The sequence below is a fragment of the Rhipicephalus microplus genome, chromosome X (assembly GCF_043290135.1).
Source record: "Rhipicephalus microplus isolate Deutch F79 chromosome X, USDA_Rmic, whole genome shotgun sequence".
In the NCBI taxonomy this organism is placed as follows: domain Eukaryota; kingdom Metazoa; phylum Arthropoda; class Arachnida; order Ixodida; family Ixodidae; genus Rhipicephalus; species Rhipicephalus microplus.
In genome coordinates this window covers 13,594,494-13,622,286 of record NC_134710.1, presented here as the reverse complement: position 1 = coordinate 13,622,286, position 27,793 = coordinate 13,594,494, and the positions used below count along the sequence as shown (strand labels likewise).

The following is a 27,793-nucleotide window of genomic DNA, read 5'->3' as shown; positions in this document are numbered from 1 at the left end:
CGTGGTGAGCGCCGCCACGCTCTTGGAGTGAATGGACACAGTAGAGGCGGTCAGACCAAACGAAAACAACAGACGTTTATTTTACTGCTTTAAATCGATGTTATTGTCAGCCAAATAATTATAACATCTTGTGATCAACACTCTAAACAAATTTACACAGCAATACACAAAATATACAGCACTCAAAACATAACAAACACAAGAATACACTCAAGGCAGCTTCGCCAACGCCCGACTTACCACAAGGGGACCCCCCCAGCGCACAACCCGCGGTGCCGCTCACCGGGGAACCACCACTAGAGACAAGCGTTCGTGCCAACCGCCAAAGAGGACCGCTCATATCTTGGGCGCCACCACGCATCACTGCCGGTGCTACGCACTAACCATGATGATGATGGTAATAACAAACGCTCGTGAGCACAATGCCATCTAGCGCTCGATAGTCATGAACCCGAAATGCGGCCTATGCGCGAAACACGTGCACCATGAGGCGCAAACAACTTTACAGGGGTGATAGCACCCCCACAAACTGTTGAGTTATCGGGAATTGAGTTGCATTGCCTTTGCCGTCTTTGTTTAGGCTCTGAGTGTTAAGGATTGCGACATTTTATGTTGTTCTTGCATGGTAGTATGGTATGGTGCATGGTAGTATTGCACGATCCAAAATTGTGAAATGGTTAGGATTCAAGTCTGGCCAAACTTTAAGTCCATTTGCTGGAAATCGTTAACCATACTCGGTCATACATTGCGAATAGAGTTGCACGACATCTCACAAAAGAAGCAATGCAAGCATTACAAGAGCATCCAAAGTGAAAAATTGACTTTACCAATGATCACTAAGCTTGTAGCTAGTAAATAAAATAGTTGAATGGTGTTTGTGGTAAGGTGTGTTCAGTTTCCAGCTGTTTAAGTTGAAACTCTATTATCTCAAAACTGTCTACTACTTAGGTACCATTACTTTTTATGTAGTTGCAGATAACCAGTTGATTATTATAATTATTTTTGTATTTAATTAATATACTCAAAGCTACTGAAGCAGAATTGCACTTAACGAGAGCGGCTTGGTGGCCTTGTTGGCTCATAAAGTTTAGTGCGGCACTGAAGTGACGAAGACTGGACAGAGAGAACACACGTAGCGCTTTTGTGTGTGTGTTCTCTCTGTCCCATCTTCGTCCATTCAGTGCTGTGCTTTCCTTTTTGGATATGTGCAGAATGGAAGTTATGCATTTATAGTTTTTGTGTTACATATTTTCATTGATTCTAATTAACTCAAAAGTCAAGTTGGTAAAAAATTAGTGGTAAAAGTCAGTGGTAAAAAATTGTAAAAAATTCTAATATTGGCCTGATTTTAATAAATCTGCTTCAGTTAAAGTACTGGAAAGTTCGAAAAAAAATTATCTATGGCTTATGTGAATATCTTTTTTAGTCACTGAGAAAATGGTACCTTAAAGTGACCAAGAATGCGTGGGATGTATAAGCCCTGTGCGTACCCTTAAACAACAGTTTCGTTTAACTGATTTCTATTTACCAAGAGTCTACTGTACTTCAGTGCAGCTTTCTTTCACGCTTGTTGGGTTATACTTAGGAGATTAAAACTGTGCAAAAAAAAAAAAAAACGGCCACAGGTGGAAAGAACAAACATAACATCACAGCACTTTTGGTGTTCTTTCCTGCAGCCTGTTCTTGTCACTTTAGCACAGTTTTAACCCCACACACTTGCATCTCTTGGAGAAAAGTATGCATATCATGTATTTACTGAATGTGCATTGATTAATTATGAATGCACACTTTAGGAGTTGGCTGTGACTAACTGTCAGTAACGACTTGGTGGTGTGTTTATAGGTATTCAGTTGCGCACATTGGGAGTTCTGGCCTTATTTTTCTAACAGTAGTTTTGAACTTGATTGTATTGTTAGGTGAAGAGATGCAAACAAGAGGCAGTGGGCAAGAGTATTTATGAGACAGTTCGAAGGCCCTTCATCCTAAAGCAGTGGCACAAAACAGTTTTTGAATAATCGCCATCTTGAATTCATTCGTTTTTTGGTGGCTGTCGGTAGCATTACCCACGGCAGTGGCAGCACTGCCCGCAGCTTCTAAAATCAGGGTTAAAATACTCTGGAGTAAGCCTTGAGTCTACTGACGTGCACTCTGTCACTGGACGATGCGGCAGGAGGGAGACGGAGGATTGGCCAGAGTAATTTTGTAGATTACAGGTATTGGGGGATGATGTGGTAGGGCCCTGTGTATCTAGATTGTAAGCAGCCAGTTTAAATGAGCAAAGGCGAAAGCTCCGGCATCACCCCATATAAGTGGCACCTCTTTTTTCAAAAGTTTAGTAAGTGGTCGAGCTATGTGCGCTAAATTTTTCACAAAGCAGCAAAAGTACGAACATAATCCGATGAAGCTGTGTGTATCCTTAATGCACTTTGGAACAGGGAAATTTGTAACGGTGCACATTTGCCTGGGTCCGGCTGTACTCGATTGGTATGAAGGAGGTGACCAAGCACTGTAATCTGGCGCTGACTGAAGTGTCGAAAAACGTGCAGGATTGCAGATGCGCATTTAGATGAGTAGTGAAAGTGGGGGGGAGAACACTACAACAGTCCAGATAGCATAGACATGTGGACCACTTGAATACTTTAAGCGGGAAGTTCATCATTTGTTCAAAAGTAGCTGGAGCATTACGTAGCCTGAATGGCATCGCCTTGAATTGGCAAAGACCATCAGGTGTCGTAAAGGCGGTTTTCTCATGGTTAAGATCGTCCACAGCGATTTTCCAATAGCCAGTGCACAAGTCAGTGAACAAAAATTAGATAATACACTTACCCAGAAGCTCCACCAAAATGTTAGGTGAAGAGATGCAGACCAGAGTTATTCAATCATGCCACTTGGAAAACTACAATCCGAAACCTAGACATGCAATTGGCCCGATTTTTTTCGGGAGTTAGCAGACTGTCACGCCATCTGGAAGCAGCAACACAAAACACAAATAATGCGTTTAATAGTAGGTGTGCTGATCAACAGGTGGCATGACAATCTCCTCACTCCGAAGATCTGGGCCAATGTTGTGTACAGTCATGATGTGTCGAATTTCCATGCATGGAGCCTATGGGGAGTTTCGCACCTCATATGATTGAATAACTCTGATACAGACGAGAGGCTGTGGGCAAGTGCATTTACAAAACGGTTTACTTCATCCTAAAGCAGTGGCACAAAACAGTCTTCAAATCGTCATCGTCTTCAATCTATTCATTTTATTATGACGGTCCGTAGCAATATTAAACATTCAACGCTAGAATGTTATCTAGTGAGGCGAGTCTAGCTGTGCTGTTTGAGGAATGAGAGTGTTAAATGGAATGTAATAGAGCTCAGCGAAGTTAGGAGGACACATGGGCTTGGTATATTGCTGAAGAACGGACCTGTCCTAGGCTACTGTGGCTTAGTTGATAGAACTAAGGGCGGGGTTTCTTATTCATCAGAATATTGCCACGTTCCATTTCCCAAGTTTTCGTTATCGTCCCAAAACACCACACGATTCTCAGCGCAAACCGCGCCTGCAGTTTTCCAGAAGGTTCCGGACTGTAGTAGATCATTTCGATAAGATCACGCCCACTGTGCGAACGGTACAGATTGTTCTGGAACCTACGCCACCGCCAGCGATAACGCTAGAACATTCGATGGCAAGAGTATAAATGCCGACGCGCTTCGCCACTTGTTAGTAGTTGTTCATCGAAGGCCGACGCTCTGTTCCCCGCTATCAGTCCGAGACTGCTATCTGTGCGAGACTGCTGCTGTAATTGGACTTTCCTTTTACCAGGCACAGGTTCGCCCAAATAAACAGTTAAATCCCAACACGAAGTCTCCTGTCTTCGGCCACGTCACGACCCCGTGACAATATACTTGGCAACATAGAGGACTACTCTAGCATGAGTGAGAGGGTGGGAAGTATGATAATGAAGCTTAATAAGAGGTAAAAGATTAAGGAGGTACAGCCCTGTGCGCCTACCAGCTACGATGACGTACAATCAGCAACGGGTAAGATAAAGACACATTATACCGTACTGATAAGCAACATTAATGTCAAAGTAGGCAAGAAGCCTCCAGTAGATGGTTTCTTGCTTACCTCTGCATTAATTTGGTCCATAGATTACAAGAGGGCATTTGATTCAGTCGAGATATCAGCATTTACACAGGCACTTTAGAATCGGGGCATAGATGAAGCCTTTATAAACATACTGAAAGAAATCTAATGCGGCTCCACAGCCACCATAGTCCTCCATAAATAAAGCGACGCAAGTCACTTTGATTGTATTTAATGTATAACATTCTTCAGCGAGGTCAAAATAAAAGCATAGTTTTTCTTGTGCATTGTACGTAGTGCAATTACTGTGGATATTATGGAGCCTTGCATGCCACTAACACTCTCGAGCTCGAACAGGGAAGTGAAATGGTTAGAGCGATGAAACCTGCAGTTATGGCTACAATTCACGCATCTCTGCTAACTTCTGCTGAACTACTGGTGCCTTCTGAACAGCATTGTTGTTTGATGAAATTTAGCAATTTTGAAGTTGCTAAAAGCCTACATGTGTATTCTTTCTAATATTCATATTTTGATTGCGCTGATCTAACCTGCAACGTATGAGTGCAGTGAATGGGGCACAGCTAGAGTCCGAGCATGGGTGTGACACAAATGCTACTTAATGACATGTCAAATGCTTGTGTTTCGTTGAAGAAACAACTCTATGTTCCTGACCAGGCAAGTAATTATGATGGTGTAATATGTTTGCAAGCCATAACCACATTAAACATTCGGTCCCGTGTTGCAGCCGTGATGACGCTACTTGCTAGCGGCCTACTACTGCGGCAAATCTATTGGACAGGCTCGGTACATACGTCCTCGGAGTGCCATTCAATTCATACGTTAATGCTATAGTTAGTGCAGTTTTCTGTTGCACGCGCAGGATTTTGTAAACTGTCGTTCCATGCACGGTACAGTGTAGCCCATTTATAACGAACCTACTTACAGTGAAATAACGGTTATAACAAAGCGATATTGATCTCCCGTTTCTAATTTTGGCATTTTCAATGCCTTTTAAGTCCAGTTTTAACGAAGTATATAGACCTACCTCAGCGGAAATAGTGAAACATTTTTTTTTTTGAAAAAAATTAAAAAGTCATCAAACATTCTTTCGAGATTTCGTGCAAATAAAAACGGTTGAAAAACCACTAATTCTTGGCTTCCGGCAGTCTCCCCCAGCATCATTTGCCCTTTCGCTCGGCTCTTTGCGAGGGCTTGCTTCACCGCATCACACGGTCGCCGGTGTCTGTCCTTTTTACCTGGCCGCAGGTAAAAAGTTACTGGTATCTTGTCGCCCGGTGTCTGTCCTTTTTACCTGGCCGCAGGTAAAAAGTTACTGGTATCTTATCTTTTTACACTGTGCACTTCATCCCCTGGCTTGCTTCACAAAAACGCTGCCCCACACTTAGCGCCCTTGGGCGACCGTTGGGGCCACGCCAGCCCAATTGTGCTTGTGATGCCATATCATGGTGAAAAAGCGAAGTGCACTCATAAATTTCTTTTTTTCCACGGCGTGGCATCAGCAGAGACAGCTGTCTAAGCCTGTCATGCTTGTTAGTGTGGTTGGTGTGGTTCGCTTGCGCAAACAAAGCAGTACAGTTTGAACAGCAGAAGCCCTTGTACGCTTGTTCAGCTCTGTCCTCTCGTGAAAAACTGGTCATCACAGGGCACTTGGACTTTCCCGCAGTAATAGCTTGGCCTGCCCTGTGCACAGACGAACTCTTTGACAATTTAGAGTCCAGTGATGCCTGGAACGTCGATCTCGTCTATGGCCAAACGAAAGAGGCTCTCTCTCAATGCGAAACACACCATTTTGGATGAAGTTCACCAGAAAAATGCTGCTTCTTCTTGACAACTGCACTGCACACCATGTCGGTGCACATCTAAGCGCTGTCGAAGTCCTTTTTCTGCCTCCCAACACAACCGCTAAGGTAGAGTCGATGGACCAGAGAGTGATCTTAGAAAGTCCACTATCACCGCCGTGTCATCGAGCATCTTCTCATCGACATCCAAACAGTTGATAACTTAGCTGACTTGAAGGTGCCGCTGGTGAAGGCAATATTTTTCGTAAGTGGAGACTGGAGGAGCGTGAAGTCTAGGACGATCCTTCATTGCTTCCAAAAAGCGGGTTTCTCGCGGGGAAGCAGCGCTGCCGAAGAAGAAACAGCAGCAGCTGATGCTGCAGCTGTGACGAGCTTAAAGCAGCTTTGGGAGGTCGCTGGCAATGCAAGCTTAGTCCCAAGTGGGATGGAATATATGGACATCGCTCTCCGAGATGAAGACCTCGTCGCAACCGAGGAGCTCACCACTGACAAACTTGCCACTAGTGTCTCTGAAAAGGAAGCAATCGCCGACGGCAGTTCCTCCAACCCCGAAGGCGTCGACATGGCTGCAGCTCAGCCAGTGGCCTCGGGAGTAGCTCTCGCAGCTGTTGATGCACTGCGTATTTATTCGAGTTCGGAACTGGACGATTGCACTTTCATGAACAGTGTTGAGGCCAGGGTTCTAAATTGCGTGCTCTCGAAGTGTGTGTAGGGAACCCCCCGGCCACTTTTTCCAGTGAGTACAAATAAAATTTTCTACTTGGTTTGCTTGATGTCAGAAATTTTTTTTTAGAGTCTGGATATAGTGAAAAAGTGGTTATAGGGAAGTAATTTCAGATTCCAGCAAACATCATTATAACCGACTACACTGAAATGTAACCTTTCACACCACAACAAATAATCATGTGCTGAGCTTCTATGGTTTCGGACGATATCTTGGTCTCATATACATTTCAATGCAGCTCACGACTTTATTCTCTGAAAGCAGCACGGTTGATAGGTCCACCCCTTCTATCTGTTCCTATTCTAACAAACGGTTTGACCCTCCTCTGGGTGCCATCTTGAATTCTACAGCACGTCGCCTATAGTTCGTGTGCATTGAGATATTTTTGTTGGGCCTTCAATGGTGCCACTACTTTGGCTGCAGCCAGTGATCAATTTATGCAGGGCTGAATTCACAAGTCTGGACAGCTGCAGTCACGTGTGCTGGCTGGAGCCGCTTCAAGTGAGATTTGAAGACCTCCTTCTCCCACTGCCGAATCTGGAGTCTGTCTCTGTTGAGGCTGACCTACCATCGGACACTTACCAGGCTAGGATCTGGCATAGCCTGTGGGAACGGTATGTGGCATTTTGTTTGTTTGTTGTTTTTCACCGAAGCCTCACTTGTAGCAATGCATTGATGAACACCCTTTCTCATGGTTGTGCTATCAGGTTAATCAAAACATGAGGTGACTGTTCACAAGCTCTTTAAATTGAAAATTGGAGAGGGAGGGAAGGCTTGAATTCCACCAGAATTAAATAGTATTGCATATGAGTAAAATATTCAGAAAATGGGATAACTTGAAGTTGTACTCTTATACTTTGACCAGTCAATCTGTTATTTGAAGGCATCAAACTTTCATCAGTTTGGGTACATTTGGTCACACTTAGGTGAATTCGACTCATTTCCAGAATGTGACGAGCACGTTACACACACCAGCAAAAATAGTGAGGTGTTTGATCAAAATAAAGTCGTGTTGTCAGGATCGCCATAGTTATCAGCATGAATCGTACTGTAGCAATAGAAAAGCTACAATGCTTTGTGTTTACGTGCGCTTGCCACTTCATTGGTCATGTGCCTTCAAAACTGCCAAGAATCCATGATCGTTTTGACAGCAATGACTGATTTGTCAGCAATGGTTGTGGTAAACAATAGTTTTATTACACAATCTAGCACAAGCACAAGAATGACTGAAAGAGTCAAGGGGGGAGCCAACAAGTATAAGTTGCGATGGCAGGCGGCTGTGGCCGCCTGCCATCGCAACTGTGTGGTTACCATTCACGATGGCATTGTTAGCTAGGTTTCATCCACAGCAACTGTGGTGAATGAAGAGTGAGAGTTCAATTCGGACCTGGTGTGCATAGACCATGCACATGCTTTCTCAGGTGTATCTCGTCAACTCATCTGGCTATGGTGTTTAATGCCACCCCCCTCCTGAATTTTAACGCAATATTGGTAAGCGCCACAAGCAATATAGGGGTCGAAATCTTGTTTTGGTGTTGAAGTCGCAGGTCTTAAAGAAACTCATAGAAGTGAGAATGTGTCATAATAGAGGAGTGACATGTGTTTGATAATTCAGTGCAAGGAGTTACATTAACATGTTTAAATTGTGTAGCAAAAGCGGGGAATTGCACAAGATGTGAATTGCACAGCGAGTTAGTGATTTAAAAGCCAACCTAATGCAATGCACTCGGGCATAAGTGATCTTTGTCATCGGCCACAGCAGCAAAAAGCAGGCAGCATATTGCCTTAAGGCAATATGCTGTATGCCTTGGGTACTTTGTTAATTTGCAAAACAATAAATTATCGGGTAGTGGGCACATTGCAAACCCACTTGCAATGGCAAATGTTACCATGCACAGGCTTCTTTTTTTCCTCACAGCACAGTTGAGGTTTACATGGAGAAGGTAAGCGTGGCAAGCGAATAAGGCAATGCAGATGAAGCTGAGTTAAGCAGTTGAATTCCGCTCTTGAGATGAAGCTTTAGCACCGACACAAATATAATGGAAACTGTTGAGCGCAAGGAGTGATTCAAATATGGTCTATGGTGTATCATCTATCAGATATCATCACTGCATGGAAAGCAACTTGATGTATGTTAGCTCAGTAAGACGAAAAATTCTCTGATAGTGTTGGCCAATTCATGGCAGCACTCAGTAAAACAACTTCTTCCATAGTGTCTGTCGATTCATGGCAGTGCCCATTTCTTTTTTTTATACTGTCATGTTATCTACACATGACAGTATGAAAGAACAGATGGCGATGAAAATGGAAATAACAGCAAGAAAAAACTGCTAGACAAAACAGTCCTCATGCCAGCATTAACCTTTCTGGCAACACAGTGGGATGACTGGGCTGTTGCCAGCCAGCTTACTGGCCATTGGGAAAAAAGAGCCTGTCTAGTGTTCCATGCAGGCAAAGTGATAACAATTGCTAATGTTCTGGGCCGACAAAGCAGGTTACTGCTTGTAACATTCTGTCCAGATGCAATGGGGACAATGGCTATAGTCCTATCATACTGAATAAAAATTAAATATATACCATTACAACCACATTGGTGTTCTCACTTTTGATAAATCCACCTGTATAGAATCGTTGCTCATTCAAGTTTCCTATCATGCTGCCAAAAGTCTAGGCTGGTCGAGTGAGGGTTTCTCGTTAGTTTACTTTTTTTTAGAAGTATTGCAATATATTGGTAACGCTGAATGTCCAGGATTGGTCTTGCACTGCGGCAGTAAGTACCACTAGTACTACTAAAAATCTGAATTGGCAACATGCTACTTAACTTCATTTTTCATTTAATTGCATGCATGCCTTCCTGCCCTATGAAAGTTCAGCCTTCTGCTGTACACGTTTTTTTTTTTCTTCAAATGCTTCTCGTGTGACCTTGGACAACTAGTTGAGAAATGGTAGTACGTGTATGTTCATTTTCCACCTTTTCTTTTTTATTCTTTTAATTTTGTAAAATTCATAATTGATATAATTTGTGCACTTTTGTGGTAATGCTCACAGTCACCTACGTTGTCTTCCTGACACTGTCAGTGAAAAGTTTCTTTCTCTTGACTTCAGGCTCAGCAGCTCTCCTGAAGCACATATGTCGACCCTGCGACTAGGCCCAAGCCCTCCCAGTCAGCAGCTTTGGCTGCAATTATGCGAGGGTCTAGCACCCTTTGTGGTACATTGGCAGTCACGTGGACTGTTGGCAGGATTTGTGGCACCCAAGAAGATTCATATCTTGCTCACCTTGGAATCCCGTGGACCACACCTTGTTGCATCCTTGCTGGTTGAGGACTTGTCATTGCTGCCTAGGGTACAAGCATTTCTGCAGTCCTTGTGCATTCTTTCATAGCACTGCAGGGTTTCATGAATTGCCTGTACCATAAGACTGTTCACCATCACTGCTATTTAGTTACTTTCACTTTGAACATGCTTGTAGAAAGACTTTCAGAGCCAGGTGATGAGGGCAGATGACACAGGATGAATAATGTCTGTGCCTTTAGTGCTAGGGCCAGTATGCTTTCTGCAGGTGTCTATGAGCATACCCTACAAAGAATTTTACAGTTGATGTATTTTTTATATAAAATTCATTATGATGTCTGAATAGTGTATACCAGAACACAGCGAGCTCTGTGTGTGCTGCCATATTGAGAATTCTTGTTGCGCCGTCTGTTGCAAGCACGGCGAAGCAACACCCTGCACTGCCGCGCAAACAGACGCTCCGCAAATCAAACGCGAAATTTCACCACCCAAGTCCGGCTGTAAGCATGTTACGTGTTTTTCTTCTCCTGAAATATTGTGCTGTTTTCATGTGAAACGTCAAGGAGACCTTCCTCGACAGTCCAGAATGTCTACAGCACGTGCATTGTGGACTACGGAAGCAACTTCATTAGGTACTTACTATGGCGATAAAAAGAAGCACGAACAGTGGAGAGCATTGCTTTCAACTCGGTCAAAAGGCAGCATGCCTTGGCTGTAACAAGGCAAAACTTGTGCTGTAAGCCAACGTCTCTGTAGAGTTATAGGATCCTCTTCTGACTAGCGCTCATGCACTGCATATGCTTATCTTTGGCCAGTCATGCCTTGCTTGCAGGACACACACAAGTGGTGTGAAAGTGTCAGCCAGAGCAAGACTTACGGGGCTGCAGTGAGGCCGACTGAAAGCAGATTTGCCTAGCGACAGTCAAGGCATGCCACACCGCAGTTCGACTGAGTTGAAAGACACATTTTTCCCTGCAGTGTTGACATTTCTTTGTCGTGCTTACACGCACGCGTTAGTCTTAAAATATCATGTTATTGTCATGCGGCCTGGGAAAGAGTACGGCAACGAATATGTGCCACTTACTACATGTGTACTGCTCACCATTTAATCACTGCTGTAGAGCAAACCAGATTGTGTGGTGCTTGAATAAACGCACTAGGTGTACTTATTCGTTTACTAGGCTCGTATTTTTTTGTTGATTGCAATTATTCACTGGCGGCGGAGCTCAGCATTTTTCGTTGCGGATGTAAATCTGTGCAATCGGAAAACACTGTGCCGGCACGATTGGTGCTTCGTGGTGCGATATTTACAGAGAACGCCAAGTAATGTCTTCCTCTTGCGCTAATTGTTTTCACATCCAAAGGTGGCGAGAGGTGCCCAGATGACTTATTTTGAACGAAAGTAGCTTGAATAGACGCTTTCTCATATTTTTTTGCCCCGCCGCGGTGGTCTAGTGGCTAAGGTACTCGGCTGCTGACCCGCAGGTCGCGGGATCAAATCCCGGCTGTGGCGGCTGCATTTCCGATGGAGGCGGAAATGTTGTAGGCCCGTGTGCTCAGATTTGGGCGCACGTTAATGGTGCATTCAGACGACGGACCGAATCTGGATTTGTTTTGGACGCGGACATCTGATCCGCGGATGGTCCGCCTGCAGGCGCATCCACACGACGGACGGTGTCCTAGGGGAAAACAGCCGGATTACCCTCGACAGCAGATTTGGCGCTCACCTGCGCCCGCTGGCAGCAGACCGGTTTGAGAGTATTCAACATGGATGCCCGCAAGAAGTGAAGCTTGGCTGCGATGTCTGTCGTGTTGTGACAAATGAACGAGTAGTGTTATTCTTTCAGGAAAAAAGGGAGTTGCTAGCAGGATATTCTTTCAACTACATTATTCCCCGCTTGTAGAACTTCTAAACGTGTCTCCCGCCTTTTTTTAGAAGCGGCACGTCGCCGGTTGCAAAAGTTAAAATATTTCACCACCATGACGGCTAAGATTAATCTCGCGTGTTGAGCGACGGCGGCGACATTTCCCGAACCACCAAAAGTGATTTCTGCATATTTAATCACCTGAGAACAAAGTCTCCGGAAACTAAGTATACAATGCTCAAGCGTAGATGATGCCGACCAGTCATGCAGCTGTCCGCGAGCCATGAAGGACATGCCGCGAGCAGACGAAAAGTGTACTGGTTGCCACCGACCCCAAGCTATTCCGCTGAAGTACCGGTTCTCCCCCGCCAGAATCCCGATGTGAGAAACAGGTTGGGTTCATCCGTCCGCGAGCCGCGCGGACGAGTCGCGGACGAGGGGAATCGCTGATGTGAGGTCACGTGACGCGCCGTCCGTCCCGCCACATCGGGATTCGATCCGTCGTCTGAATGCACGATAAAGAACCCCAGGTGGTCAAAATTTCCGGAGCCCTCCACTACGGCGTCTCTCATAAACATATGGTGGTTTTGGGACGTTAAACCCCACATATCTATCTAGCTTTCTCGTATTTTAAGTCGCAGAGACGCCGCTTGCCATGGTAACATTGTTTGGTTGGTCATCATCATCAGCCTTACTACACCCGCTGCAGGGCAAAGGCCTCTCCCATGATCTGCCAAGCAACCCAGTGTTGTGCTTTCCGTTGCCATGTTATACCTGCGAACTTTGTAATCTCGTCAGCCCACCTAACTTTCCGTCTCCCTTTCGTGCATTCGCCTTTTCTGGGAATCCAGTCAGTTACCCTTAATGACCAGCGGTTGTCCTGCCTATGTGCTGCGTGCCAGGCCTCTGTCCATTTCTTCTTGATTTCAACTATGATATCCTTTAGCCTGGTTCGTCCCCTGACCCACTCTGCCCTCTTCTTGTCTCTTAAAGGGACACTAAAGTCAACTATTAAGCGGATGTTGATTGTTGAAATGGTAGTCCAGAAACCTCGTAGTGTTGATTTTGTGCCAAGGAAGGACATATTTTGAAATAAAATCGCGTTTTAGTGATCCACATTGGGTTAGCACGCTTCAAATTACCCGCCTCAAGAAGCAGACTGACCGGTCCTTCTCACGTCACTGTTGCCGTGCACAACGTTTCCCGGCATTACTGCGCCAGTAGCAGCACACCGAAAGCAGTGAGAACCACAGCAGCAAAAACTGCCATTGATCAATTTCCCTCCATTGGCTCTAAGATTGCAGACGCTTTTGTTTCAGCTGCGCCCCGCTAGATGGCATCACATGTCCCGTGTAACTACTTGAAAATTGAATTTGTGAACAACTCGCGCAATTCGCCATAGTAACGTCCGGCGGTTTTTTTTTTCTTCATGAATCAAACAGAAACGAACAAGCAGTATTTTATTGCGTCTCTTGATCCACGGAAAGTTCGTTATTTAGTGCAGTTAGATCGATTACTAGTGATTAATTGTAGGCGGTCCGACTGGTGTCATCGGGATCATTTTGAAAATGTCCTACGGCGGCGCTTGTGTTCTTGTGCATTTACCTTGATTTCTCGGTAAGTAGGGCAGTGTTGTTGATAATATTGTCGTTTTAGGTGTTATCATACGTTAAGCTTTCACTCTGACGTAAATTGTTATTTGACTTTAGTGTCCCTTTAAGGTTACATCTATCATTTTCCTTTCCATCGCACGCTGCGTCATCCTCAATTTAAGCTGAGCCTTCTTTGTAAGCCTCCATGTTTCTGCAACGTAGGTAAGTACTGGCAAGATGCAGCTATTATACATCTTCCTCTTGAGGGTTAGTGGCAGATTACTATTCATAATGTGAGAATGCTTGCCGAATGTGATCCACCCCAGCCCCTCCGCATGTATTCATCCGCGCCATGTCGTTCGCTCACCGTCTTCATGGCGTCTGTTCGCCGAATTGTTTATACACACTCATTGCAGATAAGGCTGGTTTATTAACTTGAAGATAGAGTAAAACTGCAAAACAAGCAGTCACACCAGGAACTTCGAGCGTGGATTTGTTGCTCTGCTGTGGATAACTTCACTTTGTGGCTGTTTTTCTCCAACGATGTTCCTGGCTGCCTCTCTGTCTATGCGTTCTTTCGCGTCTCTCGCTGCAATGCTCCTTTTTCTATTTTTTGTTTCCATTGAAGGAGGATCTGATGTGCACGAAGTGATGTGCCATGTTGCATGTCTGTTGGAGCTGCAGCGTTCTCGGTTTGGCGACGCAGCCCAAGCACTGCCTCAGCGCGTTAGTCTTAGCAGGTGCGGCTAAGCAAGCAGCACGTCTCGCTAATAACGGCCAAACTTACCTGGTGTTTTATCCTCAGAGTAAGATGAAACAAATCGATGGCGGATTTCACGATTCATTCGTTGCTGTCAACGCAGTGGGCGTGTAGCAAAGCAAGTTCGGATCGAAGCGGGCGGTCGCTTCTGCGTGGGCGCTGCCATGTTGAATTGTAAAAGCAGTTACCTCAGGTAAGTGACAAAAGTAATTTCATGCGTACGAACTAAATGCGAAGAATAAACGAATCACATATCGATGGGATGTAGCACACCAAAGAAACGCAAATTTTAGTCAACCCGGTGAATTTTATATCTCGAACAATGTTTTCCTGCGCAAGTGCGTGCCCTTCTTAGACCCCATAACTTTGGTAGTTCCGAACAGAAGTGGTGTTTTGGGAGGAGCCAGCAGCTGCTGCGGGTGAGGGAGAATGATGTGAACGCGCAGTTGCGACGTTATCTACTTGGCATCGTTCCAACAACTGCGGGGGGGGGGGGGGGGGGGACAGGGCAGTTCTAACTCGGTGCACCGCACGAGATTTTCACGTCTGTGAGAATTCACGGAAGAAGCAACACTCGGGAAACTTGCCGAGTCTGTTTACGGTTGTGTACGCATTTGCCTCGGCTTGAGCGCACGCATTGAGCCGCACACCTGACTGGTACGTAACTGCATTGACTCACAAAGTGTCGCCTAGATATCACGTGCCCTTGTCACTTGCATGAAAGCTTTACAATATATGAGGATTGGCCGTAACGATTCGTGGATACGTATTTTTACACCGCGCATATGCATATCGTACCGTAGAGCCTCTTGCTGAACTGGGTCTGTCCTTGCATTAGTTCAAATTTACTCGCGTGACGTAAACTGTCGCAATGGGGATGGCATTTTGCAAATGAGCAGCATTTCCGTAGTTAGGCTCCGTCCCGTTTTGATGAGGTTCTCAAAGATAGCTACGAGCCACTTGTAAACATGCGGGAGCCCCGCCGTGGTTGATGACCCGTAGGTCGCGGTATCGAATCCCAGCTGCGGCGGCTGCATTTTTGTTGGAGGTGAAAATGCTGTAGGCCCGTGTGCTCAGATTTGGGTAAAGAACCCCAGGTGGTCGAAATTTAGTGACATTTAGTGCCCTGCAGCCCACCTGAAGCTTACGCTTGCACCTTCCAGCGTTGTTGTTAATCGATGCAAAAAAAGAGCTCTCCTACCGGTACTACATTGCCGGTCAAAAAGTCGTGTGTATATATATACCGGATTGTCGAAGTGTAGTCGAGCAACGCGTGCAGTCTGTGCTAGTGGTGTATTATTCTGCATTTGTTGTGTGTGCTTGTTTGTCTGTATGTGAATGTATGTGTCACCAATTCTGCCGTTCAATAAATTCAATCAATTCTGCTATTCAATAAATTTGTCCACTCTGGGCAAATGCACCCGTCATGTTTATTTTTTTTTACCACCAGAAATAACTCCCAGTAATCACCTCAAAAACCTTGTGAAGGTAGTAAAAATTTACTCTCTCTATACTCGCTGAAAACCTCACTGGGGTAAATAATTACTACTCTCCCTACGTTCAAAAACTCAGTTAGCACGGGAGTAAATTTTTACATCGGTAGTAGGTGGTAAAAAAAACCCAGGAAAGGTAGTGCGCTAGAGGACAAATGGTTTAACCAGTTTTTGAGGTTATTTCAGGTCATTTTTGTTTAGTGTGTTGTAGTGTGTGGCACATATATTTTAGTTTTTTTTGTATTGGCTACAATGTGATGCCCGGCCACTTTTTTCTGGATTTTTGCATGCACCCCCCCCCCCCCCAAACCAGATAACTCACAAGGCACATATTTCTGGTGCTTCAAATTTATTCAACTCAATAGATAGAAGGCAATATGTCATTTTCCCATTCTTCCCTGAATTCTTGTGATTCTGAAGTGCTGCTTGGGACTTCTGTTGGAGTCTACTATCATATTGGCGTGCCTTCGTTGGATAGGTGCCCATTCTTGATCGGAAGCGTCCTAAACAGCTGCACAAGTATTGTTGAACAGGATATTTGAGCTGTAAAATAAGAAAACAAATCATGAGCTTCCCTTCTTTAAAAAGCGGTCATTTAGGCAGTTGCTTTCCCCAATTTTCAACAAAACACAGAGCACGAACTTTTGTTGGGAGGCTAATTGTTTATGCATAATTATGAGGATGACAACACGTGCACAAAGAAAAGTGTTGCTGGATAGCATGATGCATTTCTTTTGTAGTTTGAAATTCAAGTTTGCTACTGGAGTAGCATGCATAGTCATGCGAGAACCCCGTCAATATGAAAAAAAGAACAATTTTTAAAAATCCTATTCTCGCACCCTTTTTCAGAACATATGTAATTTAGAAAAGGTAATTTTTCTCTGATAGCGTTATGAAAGCAGCATTGGCGCAGGAGCACTGTATAGTGTTTTAGTGTTTTTTTGTATGTACGTACCTTTATATTTATGAACATGGCTGAGGTAGTGCACCTTCATTTACTAGCGTTATTTTTGTTATGCAGCTTCTGTTAACAGTCCTGCTGCTCAGCTGTGAACCTGACTGTTAAGCGAGAAAATTGCATGTTTATGTGCTCTGGTTTTGAGCTTCTACAAATTGGAAAGCTGATACAATAGAAAATATGATTATACAACAATTGAAGTGCTGAACTTATGGTAGCAGTAAAACTGTTTCAATGCTTATTCTTGCTCCAGATGGTACAAGTTACCTTATTCAGAGAGGCAGCATATATAAACTGAAAAAAAAAAACTTGTATCAGTAGGCCAAGTTTCCCAAGAAACATCAGTGATGCAGTATGTGGAGAATTCCGGTACTAGTGAAACATTTTTTAGAGAGCTGCAACCAAACTATCACAGCATGGAGAAGGCTATGTAGCAAAAATTCATAATGAGGATGTTGCCAATGAAACTTTCTAAGGTCAAAGCTTGGGTGAGTTGGCTCACATAGTGAAAAGAAACACAGCATGAAAACGGCAGGAAAGAAAAGGAGGAGACAGAACAGAGCGCTGACTTGCAACTAATCTTTATTTAGGAACGTAAACACATTTATATCATTGCGGACAAAACACACGTGACTACCACAATATGAAAAATGTCGCTGAAACGTGAACATCACCGCATCATCACTGTCTCACAACGCACGTGTTCATCTCAAAGGTAAAAAACAATCTATCCCAACCCAAAATGAGCGCATTAGTACAGGAGGACAGAACGAGGAACTGTATGTGATGTAGAATGCCCTCAATAACGACGCGTTCTGTGCAAACACTGGAGGGCTGGGCGAAAACTCCGTCAGCGCAGTGAAGAGGAGGCCCATCATACGGAGTTTGAACTTTTCGCAAGCGAGAACACAGTTCGACTAAAGGAACGCACCGATGTCCACCAAGGCTTCAGTCCACACACCTTCGACAGACGCTGAAATACATTTGAGGGGCGTCCCGGAGGAGTTTTATACGCAGTCTGTAAGATGAAGCTTTCCCCCCCGAAGCTGCACTGTTCAGTTTCCCTGACGAAGATCGGATGCCGTGGTAGCCGGACGAAGGGGAGAAGAGGAGCGCTGCTGATGGAGATTGACGATGCTAAGACCGGTACGTACAGGCTGCATGGTCTGAGGAGATGAACGACCTGGATAAAATCGGTAAGAGCGGCGATGTTGGAAAACAGGGCCGCGCTCATTTCTTTCAAAATCATAATAACCGCGCCTCTCGTCTTGTTGACGCCGTCGGCAGAACCTCGAGATGTGGCCACGGATTTCACAGTAATAACAGACCGGTCAAAGTAGACGCCAGGCGTTGGAAAACTCGGACGGCGTCCTTGGGGAAACAGCATTGAGAGAAGAGGGCACTGCTGACCCAGGCTGCGGTGGCTGCAGGAAAAGTGGTGCGAGAGTATAGCCACCTGAGCATGGGTGGTCTTTGGTACGGGATGCGGGCTCGGGACTTGTGGGCACGCCATCGATGCCAAGTGTTCCTTCACGGTGGTGCGGAGGCTACCACCAGAAGGTGTCGTGTGGAGCTCAAGAGAGCACGACGCAGCTTGGAGTTCAAGTTCCTCACGGATAATGGAACGTATCAACATACGTAGCTCGCGGTATTTGGTTGCCCTGGGGGCAGGTACGTCAGTTTTCAAGCGGATAAGCTGGATGTCATCGAGGCGCTGATGAGTACTGATGATATCCACGACTGTGGTAGGATTCTTTGCTGCCAAAGCGTTGAATACCACGGTATTGCTGCCTTTGAGCAGGCCCCGCCGCGGTGGTCTAGTGGCTAAGGTACTCGGCTGCTGAACCGCAGGTCGTGGGATCAAATCCCGGCTGCGGCGGCTGCATTTACGATGGAGGCGAAAATTTTGTAGGCCCGTGTGCTCAGATTTGGGTGCACGATAAAGAACCCCAGGTGGTGAAAATTTCCGGAGCTCTCCATGCACTACGGCGTCTCTCATAATCATATGGTGGTTTTGGGACGTTAAACCCGACATATCAATCATGCCTTTGAGCAGATATTGAATGCGGTCATTCTCCGCCATCGAGCTGTCAACGCGGCGGCGAGGAGTGAGGGCGTCTTCAATGTACGATGTATAGGACTCGTCTGAGTGCTGGACCCGCTCAGCAAGCTTCCGTTTGATTGGCGATGTCTGAGTGGATAGAAGGGTTTGCAAATATCTGACGCAGGAGCTGCTTAAAGGTGGCCCAGTTCACGAAATTTCGCTCATAGTCGGAAAAGCAAGCCTTGATTGATATGTGGGGTTGAACATCCCAAAACCAACATATGATTCTTAGAGACGCAAAAAAAACCAAGTCTCGGCAACCGCAGTTAGAACGGGAGGCGGTACAGTTTCGCAGTCTCCTCCCAGTGGTTGAGAAAACTCACGCGGTCGTACTGCTCAACCATTCCTCAACATCTCCATCGTGAGGGCAAGCGAACATCGGTGAATTCTGCTGAGGGGTGGCGACGGTAGGCACCGCCCCCACGGGCGCAGGCTGGGCGGATGGAGCCGAGGTGCGGTTGTCGTCGCTGGACATGGCCGAGGGCTGGTTGTAAAGACGGCGACCGGAACGTAGCTGATGAAGACCCGCCACACAAAGAGGACTAGAGGACCGGAAAGCACTCTCCACCACTTGCAAGGCGACGTTGATGACGATGATGACGATAGTCTAAAAGCATGGCTTTCACCCACTCTGGGGGATTGGCCAAGAAACGAGTAATTAGACATAGTGGTTCACATATTACGTTTAAGTGTAATGATATATAAAATGGTTAGAACAAGTAAAATTTTACTAATTGAGATATTTGCAATCACAACCACCTTGATTCGTTTAAGAACCTTTCTACAGCAGAAGAGATATCTCGGTAACAATAACCTAATGAGGATGCTCACAAGGAGAGAATATTAGAAACAATGAAATCTAAGCTAATTTGAATAAAAGGCGCTTTAAGGGTGTTTTCCCTCAGTGACTTGAAGCAACTACACGATAAAAATAATGCTGGATTGTTTCATCCTTGTTCCAGATTCAAAGAGTAAAAGGAGCCAGACCAGCTTCATGTATGTAGTAATTTAGTTTTAAAACTCTACAGCGTAATTTATTAGAAATAACTTCTTTGCGTGTTGACCAGAACTTCCTACGCCAAGGGAGCAAGAGGTGTCAATATTCGTTTAGGTGAGTGATTAATATTTTACCAGATTTTTGAATTATGGCACGCTTTCGAAATCTGTCACGCATTATGAGTGCTGATGCGGGAATAATTGAAAGTACTGGACCACTGAAAGCGGCTTTCGCCAGAGTGTCCGCCATTTCAATCATTTTTATTCTCTTGTGTCCCGGAACCCAGATCAATCGGATTAAAGTTACATGAGTTGGGACCAGGAAATGAAACATGCGTGATAAGTACGGGTCACTGTTGGAGGCGAGAGCCGTACACAAAGATAACGAATGGGTAACTATGGCCAGGGTGGCGGGCTGAGCTTTCTTAATGCCATGATCACCGCCGTAAATTCTACCGAGAATACTCTCAAAAAATCGGGTAGCCTTAGTGAGAAAGGCTATAGTTGAAGGTCTCAGAGAAAATGCCAACGCTAGATTTCTCTTCAGATTGCGAGGCATTTGTAACTATGATATTTATATTATTTTTCTCTTCTAAATTCTGTTGCAGAAGGCCATTTTCTTTTATTCCACGAAACTGAGCCCCAAAACCCGGGCCAGCGTGGTGATGATTAGTACGTACAAATGAGCAGATGGAGTACATGGATAGTGCTCGCAATATATTCACTTTAGAGATAATTAAACGCTAATTTTTTACTTGAGTGCCGCGATACGAGCAAACATATCAGTTCTCTGTTTGTAGAAAACTGTACAACCAGTCATACTGCAAGAGAGGGCAGGTGGAGGGAGGGGGAGAGGGCACATTAGCTTTCCAACGTGGCCATTATTTTCCGAAAGCTGGAGCGGGTCGTATGCTTCTTGTGTGTGTGTGTGTGTGTGTGTGCGTGCGTGTGTGTGTGTGTGTGTGTGTGTGGCCCGATGCCGCGGGCCAGCCGCCGAACCACGTGAACTTAAACTCGATCCATGTGTGGGATGCGAGTAAGCGGCAACATGTTCCACATTTTTCCGTTTTTTTTGGTCGCCTCCGCTGGCGGCGCGTCTTACCTATACCCAGTAACAATGCCAGAATTACCCGCTCGTTTCCGGCGGCTCTGCGTTGCTCCTTTCTAGTTCCTCTCCTTCTTCTGCTTCTTGTTGTCTGTTGCTACCTCGTTCGCCCGTTTGTCTCATTTTTTTTAAGGTCTTCAAACTGTGAGGGTGACCCTCTGCTACGGGAACTTGTACCATTTCACTTACATCCTCCGAAGAAGGCTGGTCCACCAGCCGAAACTGTTAGGATTATTATTTTATTGTTTTGTTTCTTATACTGCACTATTCTCGAAGTTTATAACTATATATATTGCCACGTTCCATTTCCCAAGTTTTTGTTATCGTCCCAAAACACCACACGATTCTCACCGCAAACCGCGCCTGCAGTTTTCGAGAAGGTTCCGGACTGTAGTAGATCATTTCGATAAGATCACGCCCAATGTGCGAACGGTACAGATTGTTCTGGAACCTACGCCACCGCCAGCGATAACGCTAGAACATTCGACGGCAAGAGTATAAATGCCGACGCGCTTCACCGCTTGTCAGTTGTTGAACGAAGGCCGACGCTCCGTTCGCCGCTATCAGTCCGAGACTGCTATCTGTGCAAGACTGCCGCTGTAATTGGACTTTCCCTTTACTGGGCACAGGTTCGCCCAAATAAACAGTTAAATCCCAACACGAAGTCTCCTGTCTTCGGCCACGTCACGACCCCGTGACATCTGGTGGAGGTGCTGCTTCGTTCATGTACCGGACGCCCCCGTCAAGCCGTGAACCCAGCCCACGTCGCGGAGAAGACACCGACGCCAACCAAGAGCAGCGAACAAGCCGCCGACAGCAAGACCTCCCACCGGAGTACGGGCTTCTACAAGACAAGGCGCGGAAGGCCAAGGCCATGACCTCTACTGCAGCGACAATGACAACCGGAGCGTCCCAGCCCGCGATCGTCATTCATCAACCCAGGGAACCACCAACGTTTCATGGGTCATCGTTTGAAGACCCGGAAACCTGGCTAGAAACATATGACCGTGTGGCCGCCCTCAACCACTGGGACAACAAAGAAAAGCTCCGTCGTGTGTACTTCTACCTGGAAGACACCCCAAGGACCTGGCTAGAGAATCGGGAGTCCACGCTCCGAACGTGGGATGTCTTCTGTGGCGCATTTCTGCAAACGTTCGCGATCGTCGCTCGCCAAGAAAGGGCCGCTGCTCTACTAGAGACCCGGGTTCAGCTACCAAAGGAAAAGGTTAGAATTTTCACAGAGGAGATGACCCGCCTATTTCGTCACGCTGACCCAGACATGCCTGAGGAGAAGAAAGTTCGTTTCCTCATGCGAGGGGTCAAACAGGAAGGAGCTCTTCGCGGGACTAATGAGGAATCCACGAACACCGTCCAAGAATTTGTATCCGAGGCGACCACCATCGAAAAAACCCTGGACATGCGCACCAGACAGTATAATCGTCGCGTGACTCCAGAATGCGCTGCTGCTCAAGCCAGTGACTCCGAAAACCTGCGTGAAACGATCCGAGCGATAGTGCGGAAAGAGCTGCGCAAACTGTTGCCTTCGGCGCAACCTCAAGTGGATTCGATTGCCGACATTGTGCGAGAAGAAGTTCGGCAATCGCTTCGAATTCCCCAAACACCGCTGCCCAAGCCAGAAACTATGAGCTACGCCGCTGCAGTGCACCACAACGCTCCTCCCCGTCCACGCCAAAACGCCGCCCCGTCGCACTTCCGTCGCCAGACACCACCGCCGCCACCACCCCCACCGACGACCTACCGTTCGCCAGCGGGCCAGCGCAGTGCGCCGAGGAAAACCGACGTTTGGCGCACCCCTGATCACCGCCTACTGTGCTACCACTGCGGCGAGGCCGGGCACACTTACCGCCGTTGTCAGTACCGACAGATGGGACTGCGTGGCTTCGCCGTCGATGCACCACGTCCGCAGCCAGGGGAACGGCCACGTGACATTGCCGACTACCAGACAGGAATTCAATGGACACCACGAAGTCCTTCCCGTTCGCCGTCGCCCAGCCGCCGCATGTCACCGCACCCCCGGCAGTATCGGCCCAACGCGGGGCCGGTCCTAGCCCGTATCCGAGAAACTATGGACAGCAACCGGTGGAGGTGCGGTTGCTGTGCGACAAACTACAGAAGATCCTCCGACGACGACGACGCCGCGACGGAGCTTTCCGAACACAACGCCAACCAGGCAAAGCCCTGACGGCGAAAGCTCACTTACCGAAGGTGGCCTGACGACGCAACATGGAAGCAGCGGAACAAGCCGACGCAGCCGTGACCCGACGTCACGCCCTAACTGTAATGCGAGACGGCGAATTAGCGACCTCGACGTTCTTATCGACGGCCACAGTGTGACCGCTCTCATCGATACTGGAGCCGACTATTCTGTCATCAGTGGGTCGTTCGCCGCGAAGTTAAAGAAAGTTAGGACAGCTTGGAAAGGCCCTGAAATCCGCACAGCTGGAGGTCATCTCGTAACGCCTGCAGGAATCTGCACAGCGAGAGTCACCATTAACGGCCGTATTTATCCTACAGACTTCGTAGTCCTACAGCGTTGCTCAAGAGATGTCATCCTTGGCATGGACTTCTTATGCCTCCATGGTGCTGTCATGAACCTAAAAACAAAGTCGATAACGTTATCCACAGAAGCACTACCGGCGCGCACGCCGTCAGGACACCATGCCTTGAATGTGCTGGAAGAACAAGTCACCATTCCGCCTCGCTCAAGCGTCATTATTTCAGTCGGCGCTCCTAAATCACCTGACTTGGAAGGCGTTGTTGAAGGCAGTCAGCATCTGTTGGTCACCCGAAATATTTGCGTCGCAAGAGGAATTGCAGAGCTGCGGGGAGGCAAAGCAACGGTTATGTTCACGAATTTCAGCAATGAGTACAAACATGTGAACAAAGGAACAATGGTCGCATACATCGAAGAAATTGTCGAAGCCACCAGTGCTTTCGCCCTCGCCGATTCTGCGGAACCTGCTCAGAGGAACCAAGCCCCTCCCATAGCTTTCGACGTCAATCCCAGACTTCCGAACGATAAACAAGAACAGCTCAAGGCCCTGCTCCTGCAATACGAAGATTGCTTTTCGTCGTCATCGAAAATTCGGCGGACCCCAATCACGAAACATCGCATCATAACCGAAGAAAATGCCAGACCACTCCGTCAGAGTCCATACAGGGTTTCGACGCGAGAACGTGAGGCCATGAAGAGACAAGTTGATGAAATGCTGCGGGATGACATTATCCAGCCGTCCAAGAGCCCATGGGCATCCCCCGTGGTGTTAGTGAAGAAAAAGGATAGGACCATACGTTTCTGCGTCGATTATCGCCGCCTGAACAAAATCACAAGAAAGGACGTGTATCCTCTCCCACGAATAGACGACGCACTTGATCGGCTCCATAACGCCAAGTACTTTTCGTCAATGGACCTCAAGACTGGCTATTGGCAAATCGAAGTCGACGAAAGAGACCGAGAGAAGACGGCGTTTATAACACCGGACGGCCTCTTCGAGTTTAAGGTGATGCCCTTCGGCCTTTGCTCAGCGCCTGCAACTTTTCAACGCGTTATGGATACAGTACTGGCAGGATTGAAGTGGCATACTTGCCTTGTGTACTTGGACGACGTCGTCGTGTTTTCCTCGAGTTTCGACGAGCATCTTCGGCGCCTTCAAGCTGTACTTCCAGCCATCAAGACGTCCGGACTCACACTGAAGCCAGAAAAGTGCAGATTTGCGTATGAGGAGCTCTTGTTTCTGGGGCACGTTATCAGCAAGTCTGGAGTTCGTCCCGACCCACGGAAAATAGCCGCCATCGCCGACTTCCCGCCGCCCACTGACAAGAAGGCCGTGCGCAGATTTCTGGGCCTGTGCGCCTATTATAGGTGGTTCGTGAAAAACTTCGCCCGCATCACTGATCCTCTCACTAACCTTACTAGGGCCGACGTGGAAGTCAAGTGGGAAACGCCACAGGAACACGCTTTCCAGGAGCTTAAACATCGCCTCCAGACGCCTCCGTTACTTGCCCATTTCGACGAATTCGCTGAGACAGAAATACACACTGACGCAAGCAGCGTAGGTCTTGGCGCCATTCTTGTGCAGAGGGCTGACGGACTTGAAAGGGTTATTAGTTACGCCAGCCGATCGCTATCCAAAGCAGAAGCAAATTATTCCACAACAGAAAAGGAGTGCCTCGCCATCATCTGGGCTACGTCGAAATTTCGCCCCTACCTCTACGGCAGGCCCTTCAAAGTTGTGAGCGACCACCACGCCTTGTGTTGGCTAGCCACCTTGAAAGACCCTTCAGGTCGCCTCGCACGATGGAGCCTGACACTTCAAGAATATGACATTACTGTCATTTACAAGTCCGGCAAAAAACACTCCGACGCCGATTGTCTCTCTCGTGCGCCTGTCGACCAACCGCTACCCGACGACCCGGATGACGACTATTTCTTGGGAACGATAACTACCGACGACTTCGCTGAACGACAGCGGGCCGACCCGGAACTTGAGGCCCTAATAGAATACCTCGAAGGCAGGACCGCCGAAGTCCCGAAGGTATTCAAGCGCGCACTTGCGTCGTTCTTTCTACGAAACGGTCTTCTACAGAAGAAAAACTTTTCACCGCTTCGAGCTAAGTACCTCCTTGTGGTGCCTTCAGCTCTGCGAGCAGAACTCCTGCAGGCCCTGCACGACGATCCGACAACAGGGCACCTCGGTGTTTCTCGCACGTTCGCGAGGATACAAGAAAGGTACTACTGGCCACGTCTTACTACCGACGTCTCTCGTTATGTGAGGACATGCCGGGACTGTCAGCGACGCAAGACACCGCCGACAAGGCCAGCGGGACTTCTGCAGCCAATTGATCCACCTTGCCGACCTTTCCAGCAGATTGGTATGTACCTACTAGGACCGTTCCCGACGTCTGCTTTCGGAAACAAGTGGATCGTGGTAGCTACCGACTACCTCAACCGCTACGCCGAGACAAAAGCCCTGCCAAAAGGCAGTGCATCCGAGGTAGCTAAGTTCTTCGTCGAAAATATTGTCCTACGTCACGGCGCCCCGGAGGTCCTTATCACCGACAGAGGAACGGCGTTCACTGCCGACTTAACTCAAGCGATCTTGGCATACAGCCAAACAAACCACCGCCGGACGACAGCGTACCACCCACAGATCAACGGCCTCACCGAGCGGCTTAACAAGACGATCGCCGACATGCTGTCAATGTACGTCGATGTCGAACACAAGACGTGGGACGCCATTCTTCCGTATGTGACCTTCGCATACAACACGGCGGTGCAGGAGACGACGCAGATATCGCCATACAAATTGGTCTACAGAAGGAGCCCGGCAACGACGCTCGATGCCATGTTACCCAACGTCACCGACGAAGAAAACCTCGATGTGAGCGAGTACCTTCAACGCGCCGAAGAAGCCCGACAACTTGCGCGTCTCCGTATCAAGAATCAACAGACGACAGACAGCCACCGTTACAACCTTCGACGACGCTTCGTGGAATACCAGCCCGGTGAACGTGTTTGGGGGTGGACGCCAATACGCCGACGTGGACTAAGTGAAAAGCTTCTGCGACGCTACTTCGGACCGTACAGGGTGGTTCGACGTCTCGGCCCACTTGATTACGAGATTGTCCCCGACGGCATCACGAACTCTCAACGACGCCGATCGCGACCTGAAGTCGTCCAGGTCGCGCGCCTCAAGCCGTTTCATTTGGTTAACAAACTGAAACAGTGTTTTTTTGTATTATTGTTGCATCGTAATTTATTCATTCTACTTTCTTGCATTGTTATTGTACCTTCATCTTTAGTTTAAGCATCGGGACGATGCCTTTTTTCAGAGGGGGGCAATGCCACGTTCCATTTCCCAAGTTTTTGTTATCGTCCCAAAACACCACACAATTCTCAGCGCAAACCGCGCCTGCAGTTTTCGAGAAGGTTCCGGACTGTAGTAGATCATTTCGATAAGATCACGCCCAATGTGCGAACGGTACAGATTGTTCTGGAACCTACGCCACCGCCAGCGATAACGCTAGAACATTCGATGGCAAGAGTATAAATGCCGACGCGCTTCGCCGCTTGTCAGTTGTTGAACGAAGGCCGACGCTCCGTTCGCCGCTATCAGTCCGAGTATGCTATCTGTGCAAGACTGCCGCTGTAATTGGACTTTCCGTTTACTGGGCACAGGTTCGCCCAAAAAAACAGTTAAATCCCAACACGAAGTCTCCTGTCTTCGGCCACGTCACGACCCCGTGACAATATATATATATATATATATATATATATATATATATATATATATATATATAGAGAGAGAGAGAGAGAGAGAGAGAGAAAGAGCATCGAGCGCGTTATTCGAAGGTCGTAGGTTCGATTCCTGCTCACGGCTGGTTATTTTTTCATCCACTTTTCTTTCTTCCTTCTTCTTATTTACATTTCATTGGTTCTAATAACTTCCCCAGTACATTACATTCCTTGGCCTTAGGTATACACTTCTTTCCCTTATATATATATATATATATATATATATATATATATATATATATTGCCGCGACATGTTGCCTGCATTCAAACAACGCACCCATCACTACAGGGACATACATGCGCGCCGCCTAGTGTTGCGGAGAGACGACGATGATGACATGAGCACTTAGCTGGACCCGGCTGAAGTGCGCCACGCGCTCGGGACTTCTCTGGAAGAGGAAGAAGAAGGCGGACATCTTTGGTGTTCGACTGACACGTTCTACGACAATAGTCACTTTTAAGTTGTGGGCACAAGTTCGCCCTTTTAATAAACACGTTTTATTACACCCCCGAGTCCTTCGATATCGCTACTATATATATATATATATATATATATATATATATATATATATATATATATATATATATATATATATATATATATATATATATATATATAAACACAGCATGTTGTTGTGGACAGAGAACGGAAGCCGCAGTGAGCAGCTACGCCGCACAACTCAAC

At 46.9% G+C, this 27,793-nt stretch overlaps 1 protein-coding gene and 1 long non-coding RNA gene across 2 annotated transcripts in view; one reads left to right on the top strand and one right to left on the bottom strand.

The window, feature by feature from the left end:
- Positions 1 to 10,500, top strand: part of LOC119187253 (AP-5 complex subunit beta-1) — a 94,454-nt gene extending 83,954 nt beyond the window's left edge. The window contains exons 20-21 of the mRNA XM_075881845.1: positions 7,069 to 7,239; positions 9,731 to 10,500. Coding sequence (XP_075737960.1) covers positions 7,069 to 7,239; positions 9,731 to 10,010 — 451 coding nt within the window. The 3' untranslated portion in view covers positions 10,011 to 10,500. The remainder of the gene's footprint in view (positions 1 to 7,068; positions 7,240 to 9,730) is intronic.
- A 5,461-nt stretch (positions 10,501 to 15,961) lies between these two features.
- LOC142776792 (uncharacterized) overlaps positions 15,962 to 27,793 on the bottom strand; it is a 204,040-nt gene continuing 192,208 nt past the window's right edge. The window contains exon 3 of the long non-coding RNA XR_012887809.1: positions 15,962 to 16,172. This is a non-coding gene — a long non-coding RNA (uncharacterized LOC142776792). The remainder of the gene's footprint in view (positions 16,173 to 27,793) is intronic.